General features: G+C 42.7%; 1 protein-coding gene across 1 annotated transcript in view; it reads left to right on the top strand.

Moving 5' to 3' along the window:
• The window catches only part of phf21ab (PHD finger protein 21Ab), a 78,805-nt gene extending 57,248 nt beyond the window's left edge, over positions 1 to 21,557 (top strand). The window contains exons 14-19 of the mRNA XM_084169240.1: positions 5,167 to 5,227; positions 6,120 to 6,292; positions 14,390 to 14,545; positions 14,975 to 15,050; positions 15,223 to 15,326; positions 17,647 to 21,557. Coding sequence (XP_084025366.1) covers positions 5,167 to 5,227; positions 6,120 to 6,292; positions 14,390 to 14,545; positions 14,975 to 15,050; positions 15,223 to 15,326; positions 17,647 to 18,471 — 1,395 coding nt within the window. The 3' untranslated portion in view covers positions 18,472 to 21,557. The remainder of the gene's footprint in view (positions 1 to 5,166; positions 5,228 to 6,119; positions 6,293 to 14,389; positions 14,546 to 14,974; positions 15,051 to 15,222; positions 15,327 to 17,646) is intronic.
• The last annotated feature ends 391 nt before the right edge of the window (positions 21,558 to 21,948 follow it).

The following is a 21,948-nucleotide window of genomic DNA, read 5'->3' on the forward strand; positions in this document are numbered from 1 at the left end:
ATTACTTACATGAAAAATAAAGTAATCATTCGCGTAATCCAAATGAGTAAAGTAATCTGATTACTTTCACTTCTACCACCCAGACGTTTTAAAAACGTGCACGTTTTAGTAGCCTAAAATGAGTATTTCCAAATTGGGATGTGCGCGATCATAAAGGTTCTAGTAGTCACATGTTCTTTATTCTATGTGTGAGAGCATTGTCACAGGGCTCCATACTAAAGTTTTCAGCCCATGATTGGGTCGCACCAAAAATGTGTGGCGTGGTCACGCAATAGACAAAATGTGTAGCCAAATCATCTTGTAAAATCATTCAACATGCTTAATTAAGAAGTGTACTAGACTAAGATGGTATGATTCAAGAAATGAATTGTTTAATCTAACATGTCCAAGCAGGAAGGCATGATTCCAGATTTTTTTCTGTGATTGTCGTGAATTTTGTTGCCATTATTTGACTGTCAAAATGGGGTTCCAGAATTTTCCGATTTATTATTTTTTTGTTCAATAGAGATTAATTTGTCTACATGGGCACTAATATCAAATAGCCCAGGCTAATTCGTTTGGGGCTAATTCACCACCTGAGGAGTGGTAGCTAGATTGCTAACTCTAAATTATATATCCTAATATTCAGGTTACTGATAGGAGACTAAGCTGTGTAATTGATATCAGTAAGAAATTGAATGAATAGGCCTATGCACTCACCTTAAATGGCCGACATGTTCGATGTTAAGAGTTGGATCTATTAAAGACCTACAGAAAGCTTGGACCCTCGGCTCTTCTACAGGAACAACAGTGGTTGCTTTCAAGAGTGTTTCGCTGCCATTGTGTTCAGCATTTTAAAAAATTACAAAAAATCTCTCCTGCTACGGAGCAGACAAATAGAGAGAGTGAAAGTGCACTGCTACAAAGCAGGAACTCTGTGGAGTCCAGACGACTCTCTGATTGACCAGTGGGCCAGGTGTAAATGTTTTAGAAGCCTTTCCTTTTCATTCATCTATTTGAATACAAAAGAAGCCATCTACTCTTGATGGGCGATCAGCAGAACAACATTAACATCTTTGAGAGCATGTGAGAAGTATTATACATTTTCCCTCTTGATATTAGAGGAAGTAATCCCAAATGTAATCAGCTCTTTTTAATAATGTAACTGTAATCTGATGACACTTAAATTTTTTTAATCCAGGCTGATAAATTACTTAATAGGCTACGGATAGAGTTTTCGCCCACGCCACGCCCTCGCCGGCCCCTCCAGAGACCTCTTTCTTAATGTTAAGGATCCAGATCACATTCTGTTATTTTACACACACATTTGTAGCTGCTGCTCACACTCCACCTCCCCTCGAGTTTCGCTATTTACTCACCTTCTGAACCATGATGATGTAGCCTATGTCTCTGCCTCATATTTCTGAACAGCTGAAATAAAAACCCTGAGGCAATTTGAACGAACATTCCAAAACATATATATTATCAAGGCTACAACCTTCTGTCTGTCTGTTGTAACTGATATTGCAGTTGCACAAGCAGGACACAGTCCCTACACTTTGGAGCAAAACAGTCAGCATTTTGTGTGATGATGTAGGCTAGTCTTTATAGTTACTGCCATATCGTAGTTCCTGAAAAAAGAACACCACTTGACTGCCTGTCTGTCTCCTATGCAGTTTAGTCAATATTTGCAATGATGATAAAGAAAAAACATTCAATCGCTAATTAGACTGCGTGTCTGTGTCTTGCTGCGTTCCACCTCTGGGCAGCCGAACGTTCTAGGCAGCCGAGCATGTATCCGGACCTGTAAAAAGAGACTGAATGGTCAAGTTCGTTTTGCATCGCCCAGTGCCATAGTTATGCCATATGTTGATATCGTGGCGAGAGTAAATAGCTGCATGTAAGTCGGCAGCTAAGAAGAACATGAAATCGCTAGACTGCCTGTTTGTCGTGCTTATGTTTGCAACAGTGACAACACATTTTGTACGAACATGTCGATTTTAATGTATTTTGTGTAAAACATGTAAATAGCTGCATGTAGCCGACTCCCCTCCTGAAAAAAACATGAAATCGTTCTTATGCTTACTGAGGCATGGAATGCAGTAGTTCAAACAGTTTTGTATACAACATGAAGTTTGTAGGCTATACTAGTGACCAGACAAAGGAAATCAAAGAGGGGAGAGCGGCAGCGGAGCACTCGGCACAGCAACTACGTAGGCAGTGGAAAACTATCCTGCACATGTGCAGAAATATCCGTATTTTTAGCCTGGGCAAACTGGGATTCAGAAAAAATTGGGATACAGAAACTCCATACTTCATATTTGTAATTGGGTAACGTAATCTCAATTTGGCAAATCTGACCATAATTCTATCCTCCTGATTCCTGCTTACAAGCAACAACTAAAGCACCAGTGACTCGCTCAATACGGAAGTGGTCAGATGACGCGGATGCTACGCTACAGGACTGTTTTCCTAGCACAGACTGAAATATGTTCCGGTATTCATTCAATGGCATTGAGGAGTATACCACCTCAGTCACCGGCTTCATCAATAAGTGCATCGATGACGTCGTCCCCACAGTGACCGTACGTACATTTCCCAACCAGAAGCCATGGATTACAGGCAACATCCGCACCGAGCTAAAAGCTAGAGTTGCCGCTTTCAAGGAGTGGGACAATAAACCGGACGCTTATAAGAAATCTAGCTATGCCCTCAGACGAATCATCAAACAGGCAAACGTCAATACAGGACTAAGATTGAATCCTACTACACCGGCTCTGACGCTCGTCGAATGTGGCAGGCCTTGAAAAATATTACGGACTACAAAGGGAAACCCAGCCGCGAGCTGCCAGTGACGCGAGCCTACCAGACGAGCTAAATGCCTTTTTATGCTCGCTTCGAGGCAAGCAACACTGAAGCATGCATGAGAGCACCAGCTGTTCCGGACAACTGTGTGATCACGCTCGCCGTAGCCGATGTGAGCATGACCTTTTAAACAGGTCAACATTCACAAAGCCGCGGACGGATTACCAGGACGTGTACTCAAAGCATGCGCAGACTAACTGGTAAGTGTTTTCACTGACATTTTCAACCTCTCCCTGACTGAGGTCTGTAATACCAACATGTTTCAAACAGACCACCATAGTCCCTGTGCCCAAGAAAGCGAAGGTAACCTGCCTAAATGATTACCGCCCCGTAGCCCTCACGTCTGTAGCCTTGAAGTGCTTTGAAAGGCTGGTCATGGCGCACATCAACACCATCATGCCGGAAACCCTAGACCCACTCCAATTCGCATACCGCCCCAACAGATCCACAGATGACGCAATCTCAATCGAACTCCGCACTGTCCTTTTCCACCTGGACAAAAGGAACACCTATGTGAGAATGCTGTTCATTGACTACAGCTCAGCGTTCAACACCATAGTGCCCACAAAGCTCATCACTAAGCTAAGGACCCTGGGACTAAACACCTCCCTCTGCAACTGGATCCTGGACTTCCTGACAGGCCGCCCCCAGGTGGAAAGGGTAGGCAACAACACATCTGTGACGCTGATCCTCAACACTGGGGCCCCTCAGGGGTGCGTGCTCAGTTCCCTCCTGTACTCCCTGTTCACTCATGACTGCATGGCCAGGCACGATTCCAACACCATCATTTAAGTTTGCTGACGACACAACAGTGGTAGGGCTGATCACCGACAACAATGAGACAGCCTATAGGGAGGAGGTCAGAGACCTGGCAGTGTGGTGCCAGGACAACAACCTCTCCCTCAATGTGAGTAAGACAAAGGAGCTGATCGTGGACTATAGGAAAAGGAGGGCCGAACAGGCCGCCATTAACCGCAATCAACATCAATTGATTTGACTTTGGATAGCCTGTCTGTGGGGCTAGTTGGGGACCGTCAATATATTACATTATATTGTAATTCATGTTGTACACCTTTTAGTTCTCATTTAAATGCTTTAAATACTTGTATATGAAGTTCTACAATTTGTTAGAGGGCGTTTTGGATCCGATTTTAGTGGAAATATTCACAGATAACCGAAATACACTATATATATACAAAAGTATGTGGACACCCCTTCAAATTAGTGGATTTGGCTATTTCAGCCACACCCGTTGCTGACAGGTCGAGAGTTTCATGTTCCTTGGTGTCCACATCATCAACGAACTATCATGGTCCAAACACACCAAGACAGTTGTGATGAGGGCACGACAACGCCTTTTCCCCCTCAGGAGACTGAAAAGATTTGGCATGGGTCCCCAGATCCTCAAAAAGTTATACAGCTGCACCATCAAGAGCATCCTGACCGGTTGCATCACCGCCTGGTATGGCAACTGCTCGGCATCTGACCGTAAGGCACTACAGAAGGTAGTGCGTATGGCCCAGTACATCACTGGGGCCAAGCTTCCTGACACCCAGGACCTATATACTAGGCAGTGTCAGAGGAAGGCCCAAGAAATTGTCAAAGACTCCAGTCACCCAAGTCACAGACTGTTCTCAAGCGGTACCGGAGCGCTAAGTCTAGGACCATAAGGCTCCTTAACAGCTTCTACCCCCAAACTATAAGACTGCTGAACAATTAATCAAATGGCCACCCGGACTATTTACATTGATTCCCCCCCCCCCCCCTTTGTTTTTACACTGCTGCTACTCACTGTTTATTATCTATGCATAGTCACTTTACAAATTACCTCGACTAACCTGTACCCCCGCACATTGACTCTACCGGTACCGCCTGTATATAGCCTTGTTATTGTTATGTCATTTTCTTGATTTTATTTTTTTACTTTAGTTTATTTAGTAAATATTTTCTTAACACAATTTTTTCTACTGCATTGTTGGTTAAGGGCTTGTAAGTAAGCGTTTCACGGTAAGGTCTACACCTGTTGTATTCGGCGCATGTGACAAATCAAATTTGATATGATGTAATCTGTTACTACCCAACCCTGTACACAATGTGTTTCTTATTAGGTTGACTGCCAGTGCACATGCTTTTTAAAATGCGACCATAATACGCACCATTTTCCTTGCATGTGAATATCTGAATGCATGTACTCAGAGTTATCTGGCCCTGTGTAGCATATGAAAAGAAAACGGGTGTCCTTTTGAGTGAGCAACATGGACTTTGCAGTCAAATCAAAGCTGGATTTATTCTCCCATATGTATTCCTATCGACGCCGTGCAGAGGAAGAAGAGTGCAGTGACCTACCTAAACACTCCGCTCCACCAGGGAACCAGAAAGAGAGGTCAGTATCCACTCAACAAGCTGTCAGCACTGGAGGCTGTAAACACCTGCACATACACCTGTTCCAATGCCCAGGGACATATAGATGTATAGATTACTGAGCTAGCCTATATTTGATGCTTGTATGTTTTAATCTACTTAATGTAAATGGTACGAAATGCTGTGAATGTCTCTCTCACACACCACACACACAACTTTTCTGCTGACACCTCTTTGCTTGCTGGCCGAATCCCGTGCAGGGACACTTACTAAGAGACTGCTATTCTGACCTTGAAGACTTCATTATGAAGACTGCCTTTTCTTTATCCCTAACTGTAGAGATTCCTTGACTTTTTCCAATTGTCATTTGTGAAAACCGGGTTTTGGTTAGAGGGATAATAGTTCATGTCAAAATGTAACTTTGTCAGATGTTTTCATGCATCAAGTGGAGCTGAGTCAATTTTGTTGATCCGAGCACAAGGAAATCTGTAGGTCTCAACCCCAAATAAATGGGAAAGATTGGCACCATCCAATTGCACTTACACACCACTTTTTGCTGTATGAAAGCATCTGACAAACTGTGTTTCACTTTGAACTGTCCCTTTTTGAGGTTGATTTGTAGACGTCCTAGTGAATAGGGAGAGATCGCTCACTCCCTTCAACTGTCAGCTTCCCTCCACCCTGCCAACGTATTGCGCTGCTTCTTCTTTTGAACCGCACTTGCATGTAGCTTCTGTCTCTTAGTGCACTAACTCCGCTCTGTGCTTCTCCTCCTCCACCCTCAACTCAACACCATTCCCTTTTTCACACTAGCCAACGAGGACCGCCTGTCAAAGGTATGTTGGACAGACTGTTTGTTTGTTTCCCTCCCACCTCCATCTTTTTTTGTTTTTCGTCTGTCTCATTTCACCCAGGTCGCCCACCCAAATACAGCAGTGTTCCGGAACTGGGCAGCCACACCCCAACCTCCCCCTCCAGCTGTCTCACTGCCTCCCTGGTCCCCGAGCGGCCCAACACAGGGGGGAGCTTCCCCTTCCATGTCCACCCCCACCACACTCTCCCCCTGCCCAGCCCCAGCTCTGGGGATGTAAGTAGCAGCTGGAGAGAGCAGAACAGGAGCCTGGACCTTTGGGACTCTATCCCTACTTACCTACCTCACCTACTGTCGCCCCTCCCTTTTTATACCGGTGGTATTATCCACAGGCTGTAAATAACCCCCCCCCCACACACACACACAAATACTTAAGTGGAGTTCAAATCTCCCAGTTCCTTCACGTCAAAAGACCTAGACAAGTACGGACACTTGTTTATTGATTTACTCCCTACTGTCTGATCCTTCATCCCAGCTTTTATTTAATTGTTTTTATGCATTAAAGTGAACAGTACCCCTCCTTAAATTCAGTACCCCCTACTCTCAGAGGAACAAGTGATAGTCTGTCAAATTGATAATTTACAAATTTTTTAAGTAGGGTCAGTTAGTTTAGATCCTCTTCTTAAATGACATAAAAAATATACTGCAGTTTATTACATACGTTAAACTATAATTTTTTATAAGAAATGCAGAATGGTATCCACAGTGGCTTTTTAGAATGGCCTTTACCCATTTCAGTGTTGGAGTTACACACATTACTTCCTTAAGTGTTCACTTTTTAAAGGGGGGCTGAACTAACTTATTTAGCCACGGTTTCGATCTTCCTCATTAGGAAATGCGACTGATAACGAGATTTGGGTCTTGGCGGCGTGCTTTGATGTGGGTGTCTCTTGGCTGGGAAGCGTTTGTACATTCACTCTGCCAAAACAGTACACAGTTAGTCACTCACCGTTCTAGATCATTTGAAACAATCTAACAAGTCTTGTGTCTGGAAGTAGGCTAGCTAGCAAGCTAGCCAACTTCTTTAGCCATTTAGCTTCAGCCAGACTGTGTGCAACCGTGGCAAAATTGATTTGACTTTGAATAGCCTGTCTGTGGGGCTAGTTGGGGACCGTCAATATATTACATTATATTGTAATTCATGTTGTACACCTTTTAGTTCTCATTTAAATGCTTTAAATACTTGTATATGAAGTTCTACAATTTGTTAGAGGGAGTTTTGGATCCGATTTTAGAGTGGAAATATTCACAGATAACCGAAATACACTATATATAAAAAAGTATGTGGACACCCCTTCAAATTAGTGGATTTGGCTATTTCAGCCACACCCGTTGCTGACAGGTGTATACAATCGAGCACACAGCCATGCAATCTCCATAGAGAAACATTGACAGTACAATGGCCTTACTGAAGAGCTCAGTGACTTTCAATGTGGCACCATAGGATGCCACCTTTCCAACAAGTCAGTTCATCAAATTTCTGCCCTGCTAGAGCTGCCCCGGTCAACTGTAAGTGCTGTTATTGTGAAGTGTTATTGTCTAGGAGCAACAACGGTTCAGCTGTGAAATGGTAGGCCACACAAGCTCACAGAACGGGACCGGCGAGTGCTGAAGTGCGTAAAAGTCGTCTGTCCTCGGTTGCAACACTCACTACAGAGTTCCAAACTGCCTCTGGAACAACGTCAGCACAAGAACTGTTCGTCGGGAGCTTCATGAAATGGGTTTCCATGGCTGAGCAGCCATGGCGGAAACCATGCGCAATGCCAAGCGTCGGCTAGAGTGGTGTAAAGCTCGCCGGCATTGGACTCTGGAGCAGTGGAAAGGCGCTCTCAGGAGTGATGAATCACGCTTCACCATCTGGCAGTACGACAGACGAATCTGGGTTTAGCGGATGCCAGGAGAACGCTACCTGCCCCAATGCATAGTGCCAACTGTAAAGTTTGGTGTAGGAGGAATAATGGTCTGGGGCTGTGTTTAATGGTTCGGGCTAGGCCCCTTAGTTCCAGTGAAGGGAAATCTTAATGCTACAGCATACAATGATATACTAGACGTTCCTGTTTCAGCATGACAATGCCTCCGTGCACAATGCGAGGTCCATACAGAAATGGTTTGTCGAGATCGGTGTGGAGGAACTTGACTGGCCTGCACAGAGCCCTGACCTCAACCCCATCGAAGACCTTTGGGATGAATGGGAACGCCGACTGCGAGCCAGGCTTAACCGCCCAATATCAGTGCCCAACCTCACTAATACTCTGCTGGCTGAATGGAAGCAAGTCCCTGCAGCAATGTTCCAACATCTAGTGGAAAGCCTTCCCAGAAGAATTAAGGCTGTTTATAGCAGCAAAGGGGGGACCAACTCCATATTAATAATGCCCATGATTTTGGAATGAGATGTTTGACAAGCAGGTGTCCAGATACTTTTGGCCATGGAGTGTATCTACCGATATTGTTGTTATTATTATAGCTGGAATAAAAATAAAAAATAAAAAATTATGTATGTAAAACAGCCCTACAATGATACTCAGAAAGCTGATTTCTTAAATTTGATGAAAGAACATTAATGGAAGCTTTCATGGAAAAACTGTTACACTCTGGTGAAAGGAGGATAAACTACACTGATTCCAGCAAAAAAATTGCGTAGGCTCTGACGACTGAGCTGCCTCATGCTAGCCAGCTGGAAGACAACGAATTAGGACACATTTTCAATGTATTGGTATTTAGCTATGTTTTCATCGATTTGTAGGGCTGTAGCCACTAAATTCTGGTTGTTGTTACTTGAAAGAAAAATCATCAATCACAAAATGTTCCGCTGGCAGAGCACTGCCTCTCGCCCCAAGCGTTGCCTCAGTGAACGGTCCTTGCTATCTGGGATCCTTGGGACGTCCCTACCCTATTGAATTTGACATTTTAAATGGTTACATTAAAAGGCTCTGTGGTCAATCTGGCTATTGCAGTGGCCGTACAGCATTTACTGCGATGCGGCTTTCGAAGAAGTCAGAGCATTCATACTTTTTGTTGTCATACGCATCCAATAAATGCGTCTGCACTGCACCACTTGCAGTGATTCAAGGCTAATCTCTATAGCCATCCAGCTAATTACAAACAACTGGCTAAACGAAAAGACAAGACCTTACCTCTTCTGAGATGTTTGAGTCTGTTTCCCGGTGCTTGACATAGGCCAAGATAGGATGAACTAAAACAGTTTTCCAACCTGCATCTCCATCCCGAATCTCCCCATGGCCTCCCAGCAAAACTAGCCTTCATTTAGGCTGTTGTTTATATGTGTATTTAACACTATGTTGAGGTAAACAATCGGAGTATAATGATTGTATGGATGTCAACCCCAATACATGTTCATGTCATCGTCACCAATCAACTGCATTACAATTCAACTACTTTGACTACCACCACCGATTTCTGTATGCTATCTATGCTACCAGCTTATACGAATGGGAGTTAGCATTTAGCAGTCACTTTTTCTAAACCTGAAAAGGGACAACTTCTAAATGTTATGCAGTGAAAACAGCCAAATGTATCCAAATCGGATTTTAGTAACCACATTGTGGGCCTGTTACAATACGGATTTGACAAATATCCACTTTGTTAGATCAGATTTGTTCAATATGCGGCAATCCAGCGTCCTTCTATCCCCCGCACTGTCTGCATTCCATTGACCTCTTTACCGCATCTATCCCCATTACCTCCCTGATCTCTTTCCAGGAGTTCAAACTCATTTTTGTGTCTTTGAAACCCCTACACGAAGTATCATAAAGATATTTTTTATTGATAGCCTTTCGTCAAAGTTCTCCATGTTTGTTGTCAAGAAAGTGAGTTGGTGTTTATACAGGATGTACCGCCCCCATTTTCCATCAACCAACCATGTCAATACGGAGCTATGCGGAGCCCTGCGCATTGTTACAAAATTTGGGAAACGCATGGCATCGGCGTACCAAGCTCGATTTGGCCTCCGGAGGTTCCGCAATTGTGTCATACCCTCCGTACTGAGCCTTCTGACCACTCCGGATCAAGCATAAATTGGCTTTAAGGGTTAAGGTTCAGGGTAGGTAAGGGTTATGGTTAGGGTAGGGTAGGGGCTATGGTTAGGGTTTAGCGTGGGGACATCCCAAGGATCCCTGATAGCACTAACCCTCAGTGAATGGCGTCAAGTACTCTCTGGTTAGATGGGGGTGGCAAACGTGAATTTAGACCGGTCCCTGACAAGTGACAACCCATGCATCAAAACGTAGCTACGAAGCGTTACTTTGTAACCGGCTATGTTTATATTTTTTGTGCCTCTGAAAAACTAATTATGACACAGCTTGAGGAATACCCTTCGCAAAAAGGTAATATAACCCACCAGATTTCGCACACCATAAGGCTTTAACGTTACCACAGAGTTTAATGTTCTTAGCACGGCACTTGCTTTATATTTGGGCATAGCATCCATTGATTGTCATGACACTTCATGTAACAGTACAGTGCCTTGCAAATGTATTCATCCCCCTTGGCGTTTTTCCTATTTTGTTGCATTACAACCTGTAATTTAAATGGATTTTTATTTGGATTTCATGTAATCAACATAAACAAAATAGTCCAAATTGGTGAAGTGAAATGAAAAAAAATTAAATAAACGGAAAAGTGGTGCGTGCATATGTATTCACCCCCTTTGCTATGAAGCCCCTAAATAAGATCTGGTGCAACCAATTACCTTCAGAAGTCACATAATTAGTTAAATAAAGTGCACCTGTGTGCAATCTAAGTGTCACATGATCTGTCACATGATCTCAATATATATACACCTGTTCTGAAAGGCCCCAGAGTCTGCAACACCACTAAGCAAGGGGCACCACCAAGCAAGCGGCACCATGAAGACCAAGGATCTCTCCAAACAGGTCAGGGACGAAGTTGTGGAGAAGTACAGATCAGGGTTGGGTTATATAAAAATATCTGAAACTTTGAACATCCCACGGAGCACCATTAAATCCATTATAAAAAATTGAAAGAATATGGCACCACAACAAACCTGCCAAGAGAAGGCCGCCCACCAAAACTCACGGACCAGGAAAGGAGGGCATTAATCAGAGAGGCAACAAAGAGACCAGAGATAACCCTGAAGGAGCTGCAAAGCTCCACAGCGGAGATTGGAGTATCTGTCCAAAGGACCACTTTAAGCCGTACACTTCACAGAGCTGGGCTTTACGGAAGAGTGGCCAGATAAAAGCCATTGCTTAAAGAAAAAAATAAGCAAACACGTTTGGTGTTCGCCAAAAGGCATGTGGGAGACTCTCCAAACATATGGAAGAAGGTACTCTGGTCAGATGAGACTAAAATCGAGCTTTTTGGCCATCAAGGAAAACGCTATGTCTGGTACAAACCCAACACCTCATCACCCCGAGAACACCATCCCCACAGTGAAGCATGGTGGTGGCAGCATCATGTTGTGGGGATGCTTTTCATCAGCAGGGACTGGGAAACTGGTCAGAATTGAAGGAATGATGGATGGCGCTAAATACAGGGAAATTCTTGAGGGAAACCTGTTTCAGTCTTCCAGAGATTTGAGACTGGGACGGAGGTTCACCTTTCAGCAGGACAATGACCCTAAGCATACTGCTAAAGCAACACTTGAGTGGTTTAAGGGGAAACATTTAAATGTCTTGGAATGGCCTAGTCAAAGCCCAGACCTCAATCCAATTGATAATCTGTGGTATGACTTAAAGATTGCTGTACACCAGCGGAACCCATCCAATTTGAAGGAGCTGGAGCAGTTTTGCCTTGAAGAATGGGCAAAAATTTGTTCTGTTTTTTTGTGTTTGTTTCACAATAAATAATATTTTGCAACTTCAAAGTGGTAGGCATGTTGTGTAAATGAAATGATACAAACCCCCAAAAAATCCATTTTAATTCCAGGTTGTAAAGCAACAAAATAGGAAAAATGCCAAGGGGTGGGAATACTTTCGCAAGCCACTGTATGTGACCAGTGCGCATTTGACACTTTAATGAGCTGGCAAGCTTCTATCTACTCAGTACTCACCATAGAAGCAGTAACAGTTAGTTCACAGTAGTTCACTCTCCTCTCGGACCGGTATAGTTGCATTGGGTGATAGTGTCCAGCCAAGGCAAGATCGGCTTATAGCCATGTAAACAGCACCCTGTTCAGGACATATAAGGAAATGCACCAAAAAAGTCACATTCTATGAAGAACGCCTTTTTTCTTCACATTTTATATTGGTCCTTTTCGGTAGATTAAATGCAGATACAAATAAACTCAGCAAAAAAAGAAACGTCCTCTCACTGTCAACTGTGTCTATTTTCAGCAAACTTAACATGTGTAAATATTTGTATGAACATAAGATTCAACAACTGAGACATAAACTGAACAAGTTCCACAGACGTGACCTACAGAAATTGAATAATGTGTCCCTGAACAAAGGGGAGGGAGTCAGTATCTGGTGTGGCCACCAGCTGCATTAAGTACTGCAGTGCATCTCCTCCTCATGGACTGCACCAGATTTGCCAGTTCTTGCTGTGAGATGTTACGCCACTCTTCCACCAAGGCACCTGCAAGTTCCCGGACATTTCTGGGGGGGAATGGCCCTAGCCCTCACCCTCCGATCCAACAGGTCCCAGACGTGCTCAATGGGATTGAGATCCGGGCTCTTCGCTGGCCATGGCAGAACACTGACATTCCTGTCTTGCAGGAAATCACGCACAGAACGAGCAGTATGGCTGGTGGCATTGTCATGCTGGAGGGTCATGTCAGGATGAGCCTGCAGGAAGGTTACCACATGAGGGAGGAGGATGTCTTCCCTGTAACGCACAGGGTTGAGATTGCCTGCAATGACAACAAGCTCAGTCCGATGCTGTGACACACCGCCCCAGACCATGATGGACCCTCCACCTCCAAATCGATCCCGCTCCAGAATACAGGCCTTGGTGTAACGCTCATTCCTTCAACGATAAACGCAAATCCGACCATCACCCCTGGTGAGACAAAACTGTGACTCGTCAGTGAAGAGCACTTTTTGCCAGTCCTGTCTGGTCCAGCGACGGTGGGTTTGTGCCCATAGGCGACGTTGTTGCCGGTGATGTCTGGTGAGGACCTGCATTACAACAGGCCTACAAGCCCTCAGTCCAGCCTCTCTCAGCCTATTGCGGAGAGTTGGAGCACTGATGGAGGGATTGTGCATTCCTGGTGTAACTCGGGCAGTTGTTGTTGCCATCCTGAACCTGTCCCACAGGTTGGATGTAACGATCCTGTGCAGGTGTTGTTACAATTGGTTTTCCACTGCGAGGACGATCAGCTGTCCGTCCTGTCTCCCTGTAGCGCTGGGTTAGGCGTCTCACAGTACGAACATTGCAATTTATTGCCCTGGCCACATCTGCAGTCCTCATGCCTCCTTGCAGCAAGCCTAAGGCACGTTCACGCAGATGAGCAGGGACCCTGGACATCTTTCTTTTGGTGTTTTTCAGAGTCAGTAGAAAGGCCTCTTTAGTGTCCTAAGTTTTCATAACTGTGACCTTAATTGCCTACCGTCTGTAAGCTGTTAGTGTCTTAACGACCGTTCCACAAGTGCATGTTCATTAATTGTTTATGGTTCATTGAACAAGCATGGGAAACAGTGTTCAAACCCTTTACAATGAAGATCTGTGAAGTTTTTTTTGGATTTTTATGAATTGTCTTTGAAAGACAGGGTCATGAAAAAGGAACGTTTCTTTTTTTGCTGAGTTTACATCAGTGAAAGGTAAATATCAGCCAACAATATTGGTCAACTGATACATCAGTTTGTCTTACAATTCATAGTTTGTTTGAGTTTTTTTATTAATAGAAATGTTTAGCTATTGAAATGTTTCGGATTGTCCAATTTACTGACTAGCCCCATAGGGATATCCAAACCAAATTTCTTGGTCATTACGATCGGGTCGCTTGCAGTTGTGCTCCGAATTGATGATTACTTGGGTGCTGTGGGCAGGATTGAAATAAACGCAACCCAAGGAAAAGTGTTACATACCCTTCATTCCTTTTTTCCTAACTATCTCGCAAATCTCAGTTTTGGACAGGACTGACTTTATGACCAAAATTATCTTACACTTTGTAGTCAATTTTGACACTAGAATAAATGTTTCTGACTCGCCACATAGGCAGTCTTCAGTCGCGCTTTAAGTGTTCTCACTAAAACACCACAAAGACCCTAATATGATTGGATAATCCTCAAATCAACAAACATGGCACCTCCCTTCTGCCCTGCCTCTGCACACCTGATTGGTCAGGCCTAGACGGGCAGTGAAACTGATTGGTGCAATTCTTCCTGACAGGGAGACATCCATGAGGATTTCTGCACTGTGTGCAGACGCAGTGGCCAGTTGCTCATGTGTGACACATGCTCACGTGTCTATCACCTGGACTGCCTGGACCCACCCCTGAAAACCATTCCTAAAGGCATGTGGATCTGTCCCAAATGTCAAGACCAGGTAAACACAGCACCCAACCTACTGATCAGGGGGGGCTTGGCCCAGCAGTCCAGTGGTTCAGTGGTCTAGATCAGAAAAATGGGTTGCCTTTTCAAAGTGGGCAATTGGCACAGAATTGTCCACAGGTTATCCAGAAATGTAATCTTCCCCTTAGGCTGTCATCAGCTAGCCCTTTTTCCTAAACGACAACATTAAGATATGACTGTTCAAGAAGGAACTGCAAACGTCAACATGATTCAGTATTGTTTTATGTAATTCTTTCCCATTCATTTTGTTAGTGGATGATGGCATCTTACACTCCCATCTGATTTTGTTTGTTTGTCCATCGTGACATCACCAGAGGGTGACCAGAGCAATGTTCTCTTCCATGTCTAGGTAATGTCGTGACTTCACAATCACAATACAACAAAGCTGTGCTCTTCTCTCCAGATATTGAAAAAAGAAGATGCAATTGAATGGCCGGGAACATTGGCTATTGTTCATTCCTACATCGCCTATAAAGAAGGTAGGAATAGCACACCAAAGACCTTGTGCCTCGACAAACATGAAATGTGTGGTTCTGCTTCATTCAGCTGAAGCGGTGGTAGATGGAACAGTTCCGTCACTGGCATCTCAAACAACCAGATTGCCTTTTTAAATCTCACTGTTGTCGGTGTGTTGTTTCTGTTTCCTAACAGCTAAAGAAGAGGAGAAACAAAAGCTAATGAAGTGGAGTACTGAGCTGAAACTGGAACGGGAGCAGTTGGAACAAGGGGTCAAACAACTCAGCAACTCTATAACGGTAAGCTCCATAGTAACAGCAGATCCCCTTTAAGTGAGTTGTTTCCAGATGGCCATACTGGAATAGACGGAAGTGGCTGAGATCTGTAATAATAGTGTGAGCTAGGTATTTCACTTAACTACCCATGTTGCTCGGATCAGGGATGCAAACTCGTCTTTTCTGCGATATTCGCCGTTTTGATCTCAAAATAGGTAATCCAGGTGAAATGTGTAGGGGGCTGACGAAAAGTGCGCAGATGCAGTGTATCAACCGTTGAGCTATAAAAGAGAGGCGCACAGAGAAACCTTTCCTAATCTTGATAATTTTTTGGAACACTTATTTAAATGTGTCCTGTGGAATGCACATGGAATTTTGACTTGGGAGCACCAGTGCGCTCAGATAATACGTTAAATGGCACATGGTTACATCTGTATCGTTGTTTCAAGTCCGGTGCGCTCAGGCTGTTGTTTTATTTGTATCATTTTAGGGGCATGCATCACGAGCAAAGTAATTTGTTAAATTTTACTTCGCCTGTAAGAACCATTTAGCACAGGCAAGTCTGATTATGCTTAACTGTGTACCACAGCCTCTGCCATAGAAACAAACGGAGCATGGTTTTGTGTCTGTGGTTGCACCTCTACAATGCAGAAAACCGGTTGTCTCTAGCCCAAACCATTTTAAACTAAAGACCTATTTTACCGGTGTAAAAGTGCGGATTCACAGGATGCTCTTTAAGGGGTACACACAAATTAATCATCATGAGTAAGGAACAATGAAAATAGTTCAAATAAACCATATTTAATCTATAAAAATAGGGTGGTCCTCTGTAGCTCAATTGGTAGAGCATGGCGCTTGTAACGCTAGGGTAGTGGGTTCGATCCCCGGGACCACCCATACGTAAATATGTATGCGCACATGACTAAGTCGCTTTGGATAAAAGCGTCTGCTAAATGGCAGATTATTATTATATTATTAATCTATAAAAATAATTTATCACAGAAAAATAGATGATTTGCGGTATCAGATGAGATGGAGGTCATTACCACAATACATTTAATAGGGACATTTTCAGGTGTGCCACAGATTTAAAAAAATTATCCCATCAAGATGTGCCACGGTTCAAAAAAGGTTGTGAACCACTGAGATAGCCTACTGAAAGAGCTGCTTCAACTTTAGGATGCATATGCCTAATCAATGTAATTCAGAGCTAAATTTGAATTTTAAAAAATATATATTTTTCTGGTGTTCCTTATTCTGTTTGGTGCCTAACTTTTGGGAGGGGGGTGTGTGTGTGTGGTTTCATATAGGCCTAGTGTCTTTTCCCCTTACTGCCACAATGAAAATGCAGATCATTATGCATTTATATCCCTTACTACATTCCTTTTGCCCAATCACAGGTAGGCCTTTGTATAATAGCGAATCATCTATTTTCTGCAGTAACCTGTTGTATTATAGAGTAAAAAGTGTGAAGTTAAATTCAATGTGTTGTATTGAGTAGAGGTGTGAATATCAGGGACAGGTCTTTGTGCAGCACACGTGCAGAACATGTCAAAAACGGGAACATGCATCCTGGGGGTGGGGGCAAACCCTGTGGTATCATGATACTACTTGGCCTGTTATCACATTGTTAGTAAAATGTTGGTATTATGACAACCCCACTCTAAAAATATGCACATTTTCTTGCAGTTAACACAGATTTTTCACATGTTTCCGTGCGAAAAACATTTAACGTTTTTGGATCCCTGTCTGATGCTCTCCTGGCTTACGTTCGATTAGTGATGATAACTCTTGAGGAAACAGATAATGCCCAGTGATACTGATGGCTGACGTTAAATTACATTTTCATAGAACTGCATAAAAAAATAAGTTTGCACACTGTTAACAAAGCTTTCTAGCTACATAGCCAAATGCTAGCTAATCGGCTAAAGTCCTACAGTTTGCAGTTAATTAGCTATCCTAATACTGTAGCTGATTTCTAAAAACTTTACATTTATAATAACAGCACTAGTAGTGATAAAGTTAGAGTTCAGTAATTGGCAGAGATGGAGACAAAGCTAGCTTGATATCTCGCTTGTTAGCAAGCAAATGTGGATCTGTCAGGAACCAACATGATAAAAGATACTGCTAGAACTCGTTTTTGGGAATCTTAATCTGACAGCAAAATATTTGTGTAAGCAAATGAAGAATCCATTTGACACCAGATAAGGTGCATAAAGTGCAGTGATGTAAAATAATGGTCTATAGAGTATTTTGAAACTGTTCTTTTTATAGTGACTTTATTGGATTAATTTAAGTGTGTTCATTTATTATTACTTAACCCTGTTTCCTCCCCTCCAAATAGAAATGCATGGAGACCAAAAACATCATCCTGTCTCGACAGAAAGAAATGCAAGTTTCGTTGGAGAAGGTCAAACACCTGGTCCGCCTCATTCAGGCTTTCAGTTTCAGTCTAACCATGGAGACCGAGGGTACTGGTGCCATCACAGAAGACATCACAAGGGCCAAGGATGCCGTTGTCCCAGCTGAAAATGCTGTGGACACAGTCAACACAGAGGCTGTAGCAGAAGTCAATATCCAGTGTGTGGATGTGGTGAAGGTCACAGCACAGGACATCAGCGATGTTGAAGCCGGAAAGGAGGAGGATGTAGCTAATGTTACCACCGAGACGGTATCAGGAGTCAGCGCTGAGCCTGTTGCCGGTTTCAGCGCCGTGGCTACAGTGGACAGCAGTGTTGAACCCGTGGCTGAGGTCAACAACGCTGAGGAAGTGACTGAGGCCGAGACGAAAGCCACAGCAGTGGTCAGCGCAGAGGACTCTACTGTGGCCACAACCAATGGCACCACTGACCTTGTGTGTACTGACGCGGGCATGGACGAGAGCTGTACTAACAACAAGGACGAGAACCGTACTAACAACAAGGACGAGAGCTGTACTAACAACAAGGACGAGAACTGTACTAACAACAAGGACGAGAGCTGTACTAACAACACAAACACCAACCCTGAGAACAAGGTCACCACCACTAACAGCACAGAGGAGGTGGTAGAAGAGGAACAGGAAGAGAACACAAACGATGATGGCAGCAGCACCAACAACAGCAAAACCTCAGAACCTTCCCAGAAATCTTTGCCAGCTCTTCTCGACAGTTTGGACAATAAAGAGTAACGCTCTCTTCGATCAACCCCCCTCCACTCCCACATAAGAAAATGACTTTTGCTTTCACCTTTGAAAGGTGCCTGAAGTTGCCAATCTATATAAATGTTACTTGTTTTCAATGTATTGTCAGACTGTGTCAATAGTAAATCTACAGCCCGAGTCTGAGATTGTTCTTGGATGCTGTAGGCTATTATACCCCAAACATGGGTGAAAGGGTGGTTTGTGTACCAGTGTCATGCCAATTTAAGGATAGAAAATAATAGTTGTAATGGTAAAAGTAAGATAATTTATAACATCACACCATTGTGTGCCTGCAACAGCTGCCCTCAGAACTCTCGTGGGGGTTGTTTTTTTAGGTTGTCTTTTGTTCCTGGGGAGGCAGGTTAGAGATCTCCAAAGACTGCTGAACCGAGAACGTGTTTCTCTGGCATTAACTGAGAGAAACATAAAACCAAAAGATTGGCAAAACAGCTGAGGACAGGGCTTTGAAAAATTCTAAAGCATCAGTATTTAACAGTGGGAAACATTGAGGCACCAGTTGAGCGTCATTGAAAATCAAACAGGTAAAACAAGAGAGCCTTCAGTTATCCCAATACCTTCCTCCCCTTTCCCATTCTCACCCGACCAATAACTATGGACCCATTTACACAACACCTCAGGCAACAAAGAAAAAGCTACGTCCACGTGGTTTGGAAGTATGAGGCAGACTGCTAATAGAACTTGCTGACCAGGGCCTTGCTGAGGAAGACCCAGGTAACAAAGACAGTCATCTCAAGAGACAGTGGAGTCAGATCACACATGGTAGCTTAAAGTTTTAAAATGGTGTAGGTCCAGTGCAGTGATTGAGTTTCATTCGTGAGTCGGTGTCAACTGTGAGCGCTAAATGTTAAATTGCAATAATCTTGCAATGTCAAAAACAAACACACAAAAATATCTATCTGGGGTGTGTTTCTTCTTTTATAGGAAAAGATATTCAGGTCTTCCTAGTCTTAAAAAATAAGTGCATTTCTGTTTCATAAAACAGTTTGTTATTAAATGTGTTTAACTGGCATAGTTTATGCAAGTCTATCTTTTAAAAGAGGTGACCTTTGCATATTATGAAATGTATGTTTTTGTTGAATTCTGAACTGCCAAAATGCTATTGTATCCAAATATAGCAGGGACATGTCCACTAACTGTATGGAAAGATCAAGGAAGAAATGGAATATTCAAAACCATCTCCGCAATTGGCAATACCTGGTAAATAAACAATCTCATCAAAATATATTTATTTCCTGGGCATCAACCCATTTTGGTGGTGGTAAGGAACATACCACAAATCCTGAGATTAAAGCACAAGCTTCTGCATAACAAATAAGTGCTGAAAAGCTTTTTTGTATGTTACATATGGAACAAAACAGTGCATTTTGTTTGTTGTCATGTAATTTATCCCCAACTTGCCAATATTTTTGTATGATCCAATTTATCTTTGAGGGTGAGACAGGCCTTGTGCAGCAGAAATGGTCTCTCTCTCCTACCGTTGGAACATGCTTGGATAACAGAACTAACCAACGAACCTATCACTAAATACTCAATAGATTTGTGCTTCCACTGGTATTTGTTTTTTAATGCGACATCAACATATCTGTCCAATGTTTTATAATTTGTGGGGCCAGTATCCAGTTTTTTCCCATTTGTTTTCGACCAAGTTGTTCATGAATTGTTCAGCAACTTTTGAGGTTGGGACCATTCAGGAGACCTGTGATAGATATTTTTAGAGCATGCGTCATGTCTTCTCAATTGAAATGAAAATGTTTTTTTAATGCTATACTGTTGCATTGTAGAGTGCACAGACGGCAACATACATATCATGTTGACTTCAATCCTTGACCAATCGACATGTCTTTGGAGAATGTTTGCTGTTTTGAAAACAGGGAGTTTAAATTCCAGAAATTCTACATTCAAGGGACCGAATTTTCTCAACATTGCAATTTGTATTTCTTAGCTATGTTAAAAAAGAATCTCATGATAAATGCTGAGTTGTTATACAAGTCAATTTTTTTGTGTTTTTTTTAAACCCATCTTAATTGAACAGGAAGAGTTTGACCAAGAGATGCAATCAACTGCAATGGCTATACTTTCTTGTCTTGTGCTTTCTCATAGATTGAATGAAAGGGGTTATTTGCCTTCTGAGTCTCACACTGTACTCTTAAGGATATATCTTCACCAAGAAAACACTACATAGATTGGCTGGGTGTCAAACATGTTTCATACTGTGTCCCTTGAATAGAACAAAGTATTCAGACATCCACTTCACATTAATATGTTTTTGTCTTTGTTAAGCCTGAACTTATGTTACAGAGAAACTTGACCTTTCCCCCTTTTTAGGTACCTCGAGTGCCTTTGTTCCAACAGTATAGTTTGTCTCTTGACTTGCACTGTGGCTTGTATTATTACCTTATTACACAAACACACTGGTCTAGCTCCTATGTTATCCCCATGTGATTTCATATCCACCCACAAAACTCTGAATCTTCAGCAAACATATGTATCTGAATTATAGAGCACAATTGAATCCGCATAATGAAAAAAAGTAATTCTAATACTTTGGACTTTAAGTTAACTATGTGAGGTTCACTGTTTAATTATATTGGATTCTGTTTATTTTTATTTTTTACAAGTAGTCTGTATAGCAGCTGCCTTAAATGTATTTTATTTTTTGTTATCTCTTAAAAGGTGAATTCAGTTTATTTTGGGTAACGCCTGTAAAACATGGGCAAATCTGTGGTTTGTTCATAATGTACACCACTCAGTAGTTTGTTCAAGTGTCACAGGCACTGGTACGATATTTGTGGAGGATTATTCACAAGATCTTGTATAGAAAATGGAACAGGTGTGACTGTTAGAATAATATGTTTTGTTGTGATGCACTTTTGGTTGAATTCCCACCCAGTATTATTTTTATATGGTCCCCTCCACCCCAAAAGATGTGATTTGTTTATAATATGAAATAGAAATCTGGATTATATCTTCTTACTCTGAATTTACCTCCCTATTGTTGAGATTCTACCAATGCATTCTAGTCTAGTCGGCATTAAAACTCAGTCAGTACAGTGCCAGTGATCATTACTTGTCCTCTTTTTGTTCACTTGTGCAGCGTTTGCTTTTCTCACTCATTCTTTTGTATTTGTCTTGCTATAAGTTTTATCAAATCAGGGCATACAGTGGCTTGTGAAAATATTCACCCCCCTTGGCATTTTTCCTATTTTGTTGACTTACAACCTGGAATTAAAATAGCTTTGTATCATTTAATTTACACAACATGCCCCCCCCCCCCCCCAAAGTCAATACTTTGTAGAGCCACCTTTTGCAGCAATTACAGCTGCAAGTCTCTTGGGGTATGTCTCTATAAGCTTGGCACATCTAGCCACTGGTATTTTTGCCCATTCTTCAAGGCAAAACTGCTCCAGCTCCTTCAAGTTTGCTGTACACCAGCGGAACCCATCC

This window comes from Coregonus lavaretus (genome assembly GCF_964263955.1).
Source record: "Coregonus lavaretus genome assembly, chromosome: 9".
Taxonomy (NCBI): Eukaryota; Metazoa; Chordata; class Actinopteri; order Salmoniformes; family Salmonidae; genus Coregonus; species Coregonus lavaretus.